General features: G+C 43.8%; 1 protein-coding gene across 1 annotated transcript; it reads left to right on the top strand.

Annotated features, from left to right (window-relative positions):
• The first annotated feature begins 2,805 nt into the window (after positions 1-2,805).
• On the top strand, positions 2,806-13,679 carry LOC146584441 (lysosomal acid lipase/cholesteryl ester hydrolase-like). Its single transcript, XM_085324832.1, has 9 exons — positions 2,806-2,931; positions 5,041-5,155; positions 5,808-6,006; positions 6,559-6,668; positions 8,003-8,139; positions 8,731-8,871; positions 10,845-10,916; positions 12,323-12,391; positions 13,446-13,679. Exons 1-9 carry the CDS (start codon positions 2,806-2,808, stop codon positions 13,677-13,679), a joined length of 1,203 nt encoding a protein of 400 aa, XP_085180958.1.
• Positions 13,680-13,821: the final 142 nt, after the last annotated feature.

Raw genomic sequence — 13,821 nt, forward strand, 5'->3', positions numbered from 1 at the left:
GGCAACCAAAGCAGAGGTAAGTTTCTTCTATATGTGTTCACGGTCTCTTCTCTCTTACCTGTCTCCACAAAGATGTGCAGCCTTGCTTTTGCGCCGTTGCTTCTGAGAGTAGACAGCTTGTTTCCTCTCCGATCTGTAAGCCTGTCAGCTGTACGTAGATGCCTGTATTTGCTGAACCTTAGGATAGGCAGAAACTCCCTTCCAAAGGTCCCTGTTCCGACCTGCACAACGGGGAGAAAAACTGCAACTGAATGTTTCATTTTCCTCTATTTTGTTTTCTTCAGTCTGAGAACACAGGAATTAACGTCTCAGTAGTCCAACAGTGCGTGTAAATTGGCCGTTCTGCTCTTGCCGTTTCACGCACGTGTATGTTCTGTTAGTAAGACAGTAGATTCTCGTATTTATGTTTAGCCACAGATGCCGCTCTGCTGCTTCTTACCCCTTAGAGCCTGCATGAAATAAATTTTAGACTGCCTAAAGCGGAAGGGTAGATTGATGACTTACTAGAGGATTTGTAACTTAATTTCATTAAATCTCAAAAGCCTCTAAAGAACTTGCAAGGGTGTCTCTCTCTGTCCTTTTTTCCTTCTAAGTACATTTCTTATGACAATTCACTGGGCTCAATGCTTCCTTTTGACTTCACTTCATTAGATTAGAAGTGCGCGCTGCTGTTCAAGGCTCCTATTTTCAAACCTTTGCTTCTGAAGTTTAAGGGAGTAGTGGCCTGCCAAGCTAGGTCTTACTTAGCCTGCTGTATCTAATTTGAAAAGCAAGTACTTGGAAGCCCACGAGGAGTGCCAGCTAAGTTGAGTGATAATAGACTGCTCTGAGGAAAGCCTGCACTAACAACAGGAATAATTTAGCCTCCACATTGCCTCACCTAGTCTTAGTAGTGATTCAAAAACAAGCTGATATATCAGCTGAACTTCTTCAGTTTTCTTCCAAAATGAGATTCCAGGTGCAGAGAGGGTGGGGGGCATATTTTACTCCCATTGGAAGAGTAAAATAGCAGAAAGCAGTGTTGTACTAACTAAGTACGTAGAGACGTGAAGCATCCTGTTTTGACGATAAAAGTTACATATTTGGCATACAAAGGCAGTGCTGCCAAATTTAGTGATGGGTGTTTCCAAGCTATGTTTCGTTCTACTTGTCTGACAACTGAGGGGATTTGACCTCTTTAATTTTGTTATTACGCTTATGCAGTAGTCATATGCTACAAGCAGACTCTAGAAACATGTGACTGCACGAGAATCTCTGTCCTTTATTGAAGAATTGGATTCTCCACTTCCAGTGGAGCTATCAGTGAGGGTTCCAGCCTGCTTAACTTCCTAACGCGCTTTGTAATACACAAATATACAAATTTCTCTTACAAACCCTAATACCCAGCCATGCATACTGTGGCTACTATGAAGCTATTTGTATGCTGATTAGCAGGCTAGTTCATGCTTGTGACTCTTCAGCTGGTTACAAAACATGTAACAGCTGACTTCTGCCTGTCTTCCCCTCAGCASKGCACTACCTCCAGCAAACACTCCTTCCCCAACACACCGTCCCTAGGAGCTTCTGGAAACCTCACTACCTTACAGGCTTGGGTCTCACTGTTGAGCTTGCTAGAAATTCAYCAGTGACATCAAGAAGTTAATTACAGGATGTGCAGAAARCTGAACTAACATAAACACACCATGGTCATATAAGCACATCTTTTTCTTCTGAGGAAACAAAGGCCTACAAGAGCAGTAATGTCCCCAAGATGGTGAGGCAGTCTTACAAGCACCTTTCACGAGCTGAAACCTTACATCATGTTACGTATCCCTTCCATCCCACAGATCCTGTTGTTGAACACTTTTAGAGGGGCTGCCTGATCTTGAAGGTCCTTCTCTGTCTGCAGAAAGACAGTGCCTTTTCTCCTCATAGCCCTCATTCTCCCCTCAATCATGCAGACACAACATATAAGAACAGTTAAGTGCAAAGGGGCTTTTCCAGTTATGCCACAGTCCTGAGCTCCAGGGATCAATCCTCTTCGTACAGTTCTTCACACTGGAAGCAAAAATCCTATCCCACCTACTTGTAGCTGCTTGGAGGCAAGGAAGGTTGTCCTGCACTGCGTGCATTCAACATGGCAGTACTTCTCTTCCCTTCCAAACAGCTTTAGCTGGGAGTCCCACACCCAGGACCTCTCTAGGACATGCTACCTGCTCTACCCTTTTCTAGGAAGTCTTTCAGACAAAATTTGCACGCTGACAAAAATGCCGGGGAGGCACACAGGGAGCAGTGTTCCTGCTCTGATCCACTAGGTTCTAGGGGAAGAAAATAAATAAACAAASACTAAAGCCTTGAAGGAAGTCTACCATAGGTGGAGTCATCGTAAGCTGGTGCTAGATAGATGCTGCTCTGCAATATCTGGTCAGAAAATCTTCCCTGTGGCCAGCATGTAGCCCAAGAAACCCAGGAAAGGGCACAGTCTTGCCTCCACCTGCCCACAACACAGATTTATAATGAGGAGAGTCATCTCTGAGACAGAACGGATATAGTCTTGTGCCACAAACTGGCACTGATCTCACACAAACACAGTCCAGAACCCATTCCACATCCTCCTGGAGCCCCTGACTCACTCCTGACCCCACCTGGCCTGAGCTGCATAGTATCCCTCCTCCCACATGTACCTGCTTCTGTCAGACCCTGAGGGAAACACATCCTGGGGGCCTTCAGGAGACTCCCCACTTAGTGCTCTTGAATTGCACAGAAAGACCCCTTTTCTAAGGCAGGGAAAACACACGTGCATGTGCTCTTTCACACAGCCCCGAGATGTGGTGCCTCCTTATGCTGCTGTGCGTCCAAGGAATTGCCTTTTCAGCAGGATTCCCCTATACTCTGAACTCAGAGGAAATCCAGAAAAGGAAGCCTCATAACCCTGAATGCTTCATGAACGTTGTAAGTTGTGTTGCCATCTCTGTCTTTCTTTTGAAAGCATTGGTTGCACTATCAGTACCCCTCTGCCATCACTAACAGTCTGTGTTAGGTCACTGAAACCATTTCTAACTTTCCCCAACCTCCCTTTGCCAAAGCAACTGCATTAGAGTCATGGCTGCAACAAGGGCCAGCTCCAAATGTTCAGGGGACAGATGTGACCCTTGTACATTGTATGGGGACAGACACATGGCACTGGAACAGAGAGGGCCTCCTGCTATTTTTCACTTAAAGGACAAGCAATTCCCCAGGACCTGCTGAAGAGTTCTTGGGATCTGGACTTCTGAATTTTGACCCCTAGCAATGTCACACAGTCCACGACTGTGGCCAAAGGACATGCTACCCAGCTCTGACCAGAGCAAACTGAATGCCACATTTTTCCTGCCTACATTTTGAGTGTACCTCAACAGATACATGAGGAATGGAAGTCTGTTTATAACTGCAGGTCTTCGTCACAGTCATCCTTTCTAACACACCTAGACATTTTGGGCTACTGCAGGAAGAGTGGGAGAGTGCAATCACAGCAAGAGGACAGAGTTCCTCCAGCAATGTGACAGGCAGCACCAGAAATCAGTAAAACTATGGCTTTTTACCTGAACAGTGTGAGCTGCCTGAGACTACACCACCTTAGCAGTGGAGGCAGCAGCTGCTTTCCTGTCTAAAGAAACACTGTCTAAAGCAAATCTTCACTAACAACCTGTTTGCTTAATACAAGTGGCAAGGGATGCCAAACCCCTTCTTCAAACAGTAGATTCTCACAACACAAAGTAACACAAGGCCCCATGCTCTGATTTACCAAAGCTGTCCTCACAGCACAGGCAAAACCAAGGATAAGTAGTCACAGAAGTTCCTTCATAATAGGAACCCCACTCTTGCTTGCCTTGCCTGTATGGCTTGCCAAGTCTTGCTTTGGTATGAGAGCACTCATTATGGACCAAGACTACATCATTTGGCATTAATCCAATATAGATCCTCCCACACACTTACTCTCCAGAAAAGTACAACTTGCGTCAGCCTTGCACAATACAACAAACTATTACACTTGCCTCTGCTGAAGGAGATGAGACTGCTTCTTCTTAGGAGGCAGCACCTGAACACGGTGAAACTCGACTTTTCTCATTCCTTTCTCAAGCCACCACACTTCCCAGCAAGCAATGGATCCATTCATTCCATTTTCAGAAGGGCAGTTCTAGTGAGAATGACATACGTTTTCAAGCTCTGTAATGCACTAAGGGCTGAGCCTAGTCTACTGCTACCTCTCTGCCTTCCTGTGTATACGCACCTGCTTCACACAGTAGAGCTTAGGAACAAGATGGTGCTGAAACACAATTCTGACATTTCTGCTCCGCAGCAGACACAATCAAGGAGTCAATGCAGCTGAATACTGCACTCAGGCCAGCAGGTTAGCCACCCAGTGCAGTTCCAGTTTGGCCCATATGGAGTCAAATACCAGCCAACCAACACCTTAAACAGGTCTGGCTACCCACCTACACCAAAAAACAGAGGGGCATGTCAACAAGACCCTTCATGAATCTTTCACAAGACCAGTAATGTTTAACTCTCAGACAGTCCACATGCCAGCCTTGCACTACTGTCCCCAAACAGCCCACAGCCACCCTGGCCAGCTTGTTTACCTTCCAAAATAGGACAATGCAGTTCTTGGTATTTCTATTTGAGAGACACAGCATTAAAGACTGCGTGCAAAACATACCACTCAAGCAAAACTCCCCTGCTCTCATTGCCTTTTGCATCCTCCAGTTGTTTCTTCATGATCACATTAGAGGAAGCATCCAGTCTTCCCAGGAGGGAGGAGCATGGGCAAAACTGTGCTGTGCTGTCCTGGGGGAATCTTTTCGGGGACCCTTCTCACCAGCACAAGGTGCAGCAGAAGACAATAAGTTCCGTGGTACCACATTTGCCCTCCTGGCCCTTCCTCAGCTCCTCCACAATTGAGTAACGTCTTGGCTAGTTTCGCGTTCTGGCACAGAGGCCGCCTCCAAACAGACACCTCCTTCTCCACCCACCTCTGCACTGTCAAAGTTTGTAACAAAGTTCTCCTTTGGCTTCCTACAGAGTGAAATTATCAGACATCATGGGTACCCCAGTGAGGAGTACGAAGTTACGACTGAGGATGGATACATTCTTCGTGTTTTCAGAATTCCTGGTGGGAGGAACAGTCGGAATACAGGTGTGTCAGTTACAGCACATAAGGAAGGTCTAGGAGCCAGCTCTTACATGGGCACCCATCTTTCTTTCACCTTTCCACATGCAATGGCGTGTTCCACGTTTCAGTTGCAGCAAAAGCGCCTGGTCAGGAATCTGGGCTGAAATCTGAACCAAACTCAAGTCTGCACATTCAGTGTTTCTGTCCATGGCTCCACTGAAAATCATCTGGACTAACCCAGTTCTCAAAGTAAGAGTAACTACAGTTAGATCAGGATTCTCATGACCTTGTCCAACTGAATAGAGAATAGATCTAGAGTCAGATATGCTYCTCTGAATGAATTATTCTTTTTCATCCAAATACTGTTGTCTCTAGCATTTTTCAGCTGCAGACAGATGGTTTCAATTGGGGTACCTCGAAGTTGCCTTTCCAGTGCAAAAAGACATGGAAATGGCCAATTCTGTACATTCATAATCTGCTAGTTCTGACACAATAGAGTTAAACTGCTTGCATGGTACCAGGTCCTCCAAGCTTCTCAGCCCAATGTCTACGGTTAGTTCTCCCAGCTTTTTGAAGGAAAAGTTTAAAACCCTTACAAATTAAACCCTTCACTCCAATCTTAAATAGACATTAATTACTGCTCCATTATAAGAATATCTTTTTTTTTTTTCCCCAGGGCAAAAGCCTATAGTCTTCCTACAGCATGCTTTTCTAGGAGACTCTACCCACTGGATTTCTAACCTGCCCAACAACAGCCTGGCATTTATCCTAGCAGATGCTGGCTATGACGTCTGGATGGGAAACAGCCGAGGGAACACTTGGTCTTTAAAACACAAGACCCTTAAGCCTTCCCAGAAGGAGTTCTGGCAGTTCAGGTAATCTGTGGAGGGAGAATTACCCAAGACGGCAACTCCCAGGGGACTAGATTACTTCAGCCTGATGGTTTTTACCTAAAGTAGTACGAAAGCAGGGTCTGTATCAACTGAGGAGAAAAGAGAACATGACCAATGAGGATACCCACTAGTACTTACAATTGAGAGCAGTGCCTGGGGAAGAGTCTTCAGAAAATGGGAAATGAAAGGAGATGCTGAGGAAGACAGAGGCAGTACTGTGAGTACTCTCAGAATCTCTTATCTCTCACAACTGATGTCAGCTGAGAGAGAAATCTGTTTTGTAACCCATCCTAGTTAGAGCACTTACTAAATCTGCTTCCTCAAGGGCCACAGCTAACAGATAAGGCCTTTGGCAGCCTGGTAGCACAGCTGCATGCTTTCCTTTCTTTCCTCAAGTCACAACAAAGAATCCACATGAAGTGTGCAACCTTGTCTTTGAACAGGTTCTACTTGGTGCCATGAACAAAGCTGAAATCCAGTAACTCACAGTGATAGCCAATCTGTCTGTCAGCTTTTTGTGTTTCTCCTCTATAGCTTCAGTGAGATGGGTAAATACGATCTTCCAGCAGAGCTGTACTTCACCATGAATAAAACTGGACAGAAACACGTATATTATGTTGGCCACTCTGAAGGCACAGCAATAGGTAAGGTTAGAACAGCTCAGGGTTCACATCCATTCACGTTACTATGTAATCAGTAAGTGGGTCTCCCCACTGGCTCAGCCATTCTTCTTTCTTGTGGGAAGTTAACTGAACGTAGAAGCATTTTATGAGTTGAAATTTGCAAAATACATAAAACTTTTCTGAAATCAGCTTTCTTCATCAGAAATAAAGAAATGTAATAGCAAATCCAAATACAGTTCCACCTTTTAAAAAAAATATAGAGATATAAAAGCCATTATTTAACGAGTACTCCACGTATGACACTGCATGTCTTTCTTATAGTCTCGGTGATAGGAATTTTCATTAAACTTTACTTTTGTATTAAGACATACAATTATTTTCATTATGAATTGGAAGGAAAAACAACCCTCCCCCCAAAAACAGCACGCAAAATACTTAATTTCAAAGAACAGAAGACACAGAAAAAGAACCTCAAAATTACCAAGTCTCATGACTTAATGCCAATCTTACAATTTAAAGCATCATTCATGAATGGTCACATTACTGTTTAAAAACACATTGCCAGAGACTAAAAACTAGTAAGAACACTAACAACTTCCTTTCTGTTAGTACCAACCTTTAACATGAACTTATTTCATAGCCTTTAAATGCAACTAATTTTCCTTTAGTATCAGCTGAGATTTCCTGATGTTTATGGTTAATGCGTAAGATCCATGAATGGACAGTGGTTGGTAAGGAGCAACTGCCCTTTCATTACAATAAAGTACCTGGAAAAAAGAGAAGGAAATGTGGGAAAAATGTATGTTGCCACATCTCCAGATCTCTTCTTTCTTTTCCTCTTGTAAGAGCTTTTAAAGACTCTAATGTCCAAACTAACCATGTAGGCTGCCTTCAGTTATCTTTGACTTAAGTGATAAGTTGAAAACACTCAAAGCTCCCAGTATTCATGAAATTATTCTTTTACTTCATTGAGGCATAAGCATAGGTAGTGCTTTAGAGACTACAACCTGAAAAACTCATAATTTTAAGATGGTTTTCTGAACTTTAGATGGCATCTGATCTTATCATGAAAATCTGACTGATATATCACCTACAAAAATTACTCTGACAAAGTCAATGTCCAAACATGCTCTAATCCTTAGAATGAACTCTGTCTCCCAAATAAATTTCATTTCAGGACTTAGCATCAACATTTCCTTAGGCAAAACATGCAGCACAGAAAAACATGGCCAGACAGACAATGGGCTACTAATCTAGTCTCATTTCTTGCATGCTGCCTACTGATTCTTTATTTATTTATTTATGTCAATGGAAGATCTCTTTACTAACTTGGGCTGTCTCTTCTGTGTTTGCAGGGTTCATAGCATTTTCTACATACCATGAGTTGGCTCAAAGGGTCAAAGTGTTCTTTGCTCTGGGCCCAGTAGCCACATGCACACACAGTACAAGCCCTTTGATTAAGTTAACAAGTGTTCCTGAATCACTACTCAGGGTATGTCATTCTTCCTCTTAAGAGGCCCAGTGCCTGATTTGCCTTCACAGGGTTCACTCAACCTGAGCAGAAGTGTTTCCAAAGGGGTGATACGCTGATACAGAGCTCAGATATAACCCGAACCACTTGAAAAATATATCCTCAAATGCCATGGGGAAGGTACTGGAGAACAGAAAGATGGGATTTTAGCAGCAGACCCCAGTGGAGACTTGTGAAACTGGCTTGTCATAGTACTTTCACTATTACTCAACCCTGTGCCGGCTTCATGCAAGAAAAGTAAAAACAGAGTTGCAGTTACAGCCTTGGCTATCTCTAGGACTTCATATGTGTGTAAGTACTGAAGTCATTGTACTATAAAAAGAAGGATGGCTTCCTCCAGGATTGATATCCAGCAATACAAGGCAGTGGATGTATGGCGTACTCTGGCAAAGAATACATTTTAACGAGTACTGAGAGTGCAAACCATTTCAGTAATCTTAGAATACTGAGCTAAAAGTGTAGGCTATTAGACAACAGCAAATTTAGCATTAAATGTTCTTGTAACAAAAAGAAAGAAAGAAAAAAACGTGTTGTACTTTTCCCTTCCTTCAGCTAGTATTTGGCTATAGAGGAACCATGCACCAGATTGAATTTATGAAAGGACCTGTGATGCAGCTCTGTGTAAGCATGGACAAGCTTTGTGGCCATATCCTCTCTTACATAGCTGGGGGCAGCATACAAAACCTGAACACGGTAAGAATATGAAAGAACATCTTGTTAAAGCAGAGTTTAAGCAATTTCAAAATTTAGTTTGTGCACTTGATCCTATGTAGTAATCATCACACATGTAAACATATATAAAACAATATAGTTCTCAATAGACTAAGGGAATAGAAGGACATTGTATGGTTTGAGCAGTACTGAATAGTACTAAAGCTAATGATGGGACCAATAAGCAGGCACACTCAAATCACAGGGGAAAATCACAGACTGAATTCAGTCTGGAGCCTAGTTGTTTCCTTTTTAGAGCATGAGTTGAACAAATTTTGGCCATATACAGATACTGTTTAAAAAGAGCCAATGAATTATGGAGTGGGACTTCTCAGTAATATAGTTCCTACATTCCTTTCTAAGCGAACAGATGCCATGGTCCTCCAAACACTGGAACAATTAAAAAACTGGGAACAGCTGTTTCTCTGCCCACATTTCAGACTACTTGCACCAGAATTTGGTTCCAAAGTACTACCCAAAGGAGCACGTTCCCGTTTTTGCTCTGGCTCCTGCTTTGTCTTTTCAGTCCTTCCATATCTCATACGTCTATTTCTCTGGTGGTTTTGGCTCTCTTACACTCACATTATCTAAGAAGCCTCCATGCCCCATAAAACCCTACCACACTTGTAGTATCGTTATGTATGAGTAGGCACTCCATTAACAATCCTCCCACACTAATTAAACACAGTGCTGCTTACAGGCATCAGAGCTAACCTCAGCCCCTGGGAAATGGGAACTGCTTTCCCAGAGAAATTCCCTGAATTCATTTTTCCATCTGATTAGTCACTACCACAGGAGACACTCTGCAACTTCACTCTTTGTTCAGTGTCTTCCCACACAAGTTCTGCCAGCCTTGATCCACCTGGGAACTGAGGTACCATATATTCAACATCAGAGCACTGCAGAAATGGACCCCATAACTCAATCCACAACACAGAAAGTCTTTGCACTGTGCTTGAGTATAGGATGCCTATGAATAGGCTTCAAAAAGATTAGCACATCAGTCAGAGGAGACAGGAGAGACAGGAGAGTTGGCCCCACACTTACCAACATATAGATACAGCAGTGTCTTAAATCTCATTTACAGTAGGCATGGCCAGCAATGTCCATTACTGGTTATCTTTGGAGACCTAGGCACAATTTTCCTTGATCTATAACCACTTGTAATAGCACATACAGGAAACCATGAGACTCTAATGCCCAATGCAGAAGCAATTAAAGACATAGTGGCCCTTTGAAAGTGCAGAGCTAAACCATCTTTTCTGACTTAAGTCACTAACATGCTTCTCAGGGCAGGATAAGAAGCTGGAAGAGTAATCTGAGGCCTCATTAGAATATTTCCTTAATATAACTAAAAAAATTCAAGTAGAGGACAAGGCAGTCTACATGGGGGTGTTTTGTAAGCTGGCTTTCTTTGGCACCAGGAATGAACTGAAGAATAAGACAAATCTTCAAAAGACTTAGAGATATATGAGAATTCAGCATGAGGTTAGGATTCTCCTTTGAAAGGACTGGAAATGGTTGGGCATTCGGGGGCAGGTTTAGCTCAGTTGGTTAGAGCGTGGTGTTGCTAATGCCAAGGTCACGGGCTCAGTCCCCATATGGGCTACACTGAAGGTTGGACTAGATGATCTCCAGAGGTCCCTTCCAACCTTACCATTCTATTCTATTTTTTTTTTTTGTACTGTTTTTCCCAACTGTACTTGAACCACATGTTTCTACAGTGCTACCATCTTCATGGAACAGACTCCCTCTTATGGGGAAAGCTCTGCCTGCAGACATACGCCATTAACCACCTATTCTCAAGTCTGCCCTTCAATTTTCTCTTTGCTATTTCAAGAATATCTTATTAAAGAGAGATTTTTACATAGCAGCACATTACTGAGGTCTTTCACAGTTTTATTCTGTCATAACACTGGATCTCTGCATTTTTAGCATTTCTGCTTTCTCCTCAGAGTCGAATAGATGCATACGTAACTCATTCCCCAGCTGGGACGTCAGTTCAGAACATGATTCATTGGCATCAGGTATAACTATGCACTGATGTATAAACTGACTCTAACTATTGCTTTCCACTCAACTGGCAGACTAGAGGGAAGTCCAGAGATGGTGGGTCTGGGAATCTGCCCAAAATATCTTCTCACATACTGCCATGAGCACCTGCCACGGAGGGAGTGCTGTCTACCTCTGGGCAGGGCAGCTGCCTGAACCGTCCTTTTGGTATCAGGCAATGACATTTCCCTGTGGCACACCAGGCCTCTGCACGCTAGCCTCTAGTGGCTTCCAGCCTTCAACTTTATTGCTGAAGACATTTGCCTTGAAAAGCCACAAAGGAACTCGAGTACAGCGTAGGCACTTGGCAGGCACTATAGTGGAAACTTGGGCAGCCAGGCGGTAAGCCAGAGGAGGGAAGTGATCCAGGTTAAAGCTTTCCCCTAAATGACTAATTGCAGCCTGCATCAGCTCCCACAGTCAGTTAAACACGCAAATGCTTCCACTGGCATAATGAGGAAGTGGGGAACTGCACCTTCTGCTGTCACTTTACATCACTCTCAGGTCTGAGCTTGTTCTGCCTATGCTCTGAACCACACCACCCCAACAAAAAATCCCTGCACTCACAGCCTCAGAACCCAAAGCCAGCAAATGGAGACAAACCAGCAGATTTCTAGCATATCCTCGATTACTCAAAGCCTTGAAGTCAATGCATATAACCCAAGCCAGACACTGTAGGGATAACTCAAGAACAGTTTCATGATGTTCTCTTACCCTAAATKACACAGACAGCTACTCACAAATCAAACTACTTATCTGGTTTGGATAAAAGCAACAACCACCACCACTTACCTCTTAGCAGGACAGATTCCAACTTTTTTGGACAACACAGATTCAAGAAGACTACCCTTTAGTGACAGGCTAATCACACCCCACCTCTGACAGCCAAACTCCTGCAAGAAGTATGGAATCTCTGGAAATGTTACCACTACTGTGGGTAGACCAGACACAACTGACAGCCAAGAGAGAAGACGCATGAAGAGAGAGCACACAGTGCACTAGACTAGTAATAGCCCCAACAACTCCACACATTCAGGTCATCTTTCCAAAGGGAAACTTGAACATAGCCATAGGTGAAGACAGCAATCCCAAGTTTACTCAACTAAGTCAAGTAACATTTTAATAASCAAACATGCCAAAGGTGACGTCTGAGGATCAGGAGAGAAAGTTAGAAAGGAGAAAAGCAATAAAGCCATTCAGCCTATGGCCCATACTCATTACTTACGGAAACCACCAACCAGACAGGGGAAGAGGTACGAGTCAGTCACAGTCCATGTCCGGGCAGCGCGTTATATATCTCAGGGAGGAAACTGGCCCCTGAACTCTGCTTCTCAGTCTGTTAACACTTCCATTGTATCTGTTCGTGTTGCAATATTAACAGCTAATGCATGCAGACCGATTTCAAGCTTATGACTATGGTGCTAAGGAAAACATGAAGAAATACAACCAGGTAAGACAATATGGCTTTCTTGAGAACTCATCCTTGGGTTCTGGCTAAGAATAGAAACCAACCAAGAATGGAAACCCTCAGATTTTAGGACCTGTGACCTCATCTGCTACTGAGACAAAGAGAGAGTGGTCTGAGATAATCTTTCACTTGAACCTAATACTCACAGGTGTAAAAGCTTATTCACAGGCAAAGCATAGGGAGTTCCTTGTAGACAGCAAACAAAAGTTGATTTTCATCAATTTTCTCTTCCTCACTGACGCGAGCATGTGTCCCGTGTCACGACAATTTACCCGCCGTTCCCAAAAGGCAAGACCCACACTCAAGTCCCGGGACTGGAGGACTACAGAGTGGTAACTCCTCCCAAAAAATCCTCAAGGTCTGCCTTTCAGTTAAGGGAGGAAATGGATCTCTTACCTAAGCTATGAGGAGCTCTCCGATCAGCTGACAATCGTTTGATTCTTACTCTGCACATTTGACTTGCAGCACCCTGTCTGAATCAGGGCACATGACTTTTCAGGGGCAGAAAAGCTCCAAAGACATATCCAACAGTTCCACACGTGTCCACGATCCCTCAAGCTGTCTTATGGCACATTATACATGGCCAAAGTATTTCTTGCTTCTTGCTACTTACATCCCAGCATAACAGCTAAGACTTTCAGTTTCACTCCTATACCCTGAGCCAAACCCGAAGAGCATCCCAGCCTAGGTGGGGAGGGGACACACATAACAGCTCTGCAGTCCCTGCTCAGTGAACACAAATACTGCTCTCTCCAGAGCCCCACCTCTCAAGGGCATGAGCAGGACTCCTACTGCGGGACAATGTGTATCCACGCACTGCGGAGAGGCCGAGGAATAGGACAGATCGCTGCTCCTCACAGTAGACAAGGAACGGAGTAGGGAGAAATAAACACCGAGAGGGCAGGCTTGGTCCTGACTGTTTTACTGTGGTGAGGGAGGGAGGGAAGCAAAGAGATGCTTGCATAGAACCTTTCTGCTAAGAAAAGTTTCTGGAAGAGTAACAGCATTCACTTCAAGTCTCCTCCCCTCCTTCCAGTCTACTCCTCCTGTATACGAGATAGAGAAGATGAACACAGCAGTTGCTCTTTGGAGCGGTGGGCGCGACAAGTTTGCAGATCCAAAAGACATGGCAAAGCTACTTCCTCGGATCACTAATCTCATTTACCATGAGGATCTTCCTGACTGGGGACATCTAGATTTCATCTGGGGCCTTGATGCAACTAAGAAAATGTACTGGAAAATCCTTGAACTAATAAGAAAAAACCCTTAAAGCTTCTCAGAAGCAACTCGTCCTCCAGTAAAAGCCCTCAAAGACTTCATTTTAGCAATAAGAATGATTTCTGGGGAAGTGGTAAACACACACACTGGATGTTTGTATAGGGGCTTACCTACACTGGTTTATTTCTTGCACT

This window comes from Rhea americana, unplaced genomic scaffold (genome assembly GCF_003343005.1).
Source record: "Rhea americana isolate MKP2758 unplaced genomic scaffold, rheAme1 scaffold_93, whole genome shotgun sequence".
Taxonomy (NCBI): Eukaryota; Metazoa; Chordata; class Aves; order Rheiformes; family Rheidae; genus Rhea; species Rhea americana.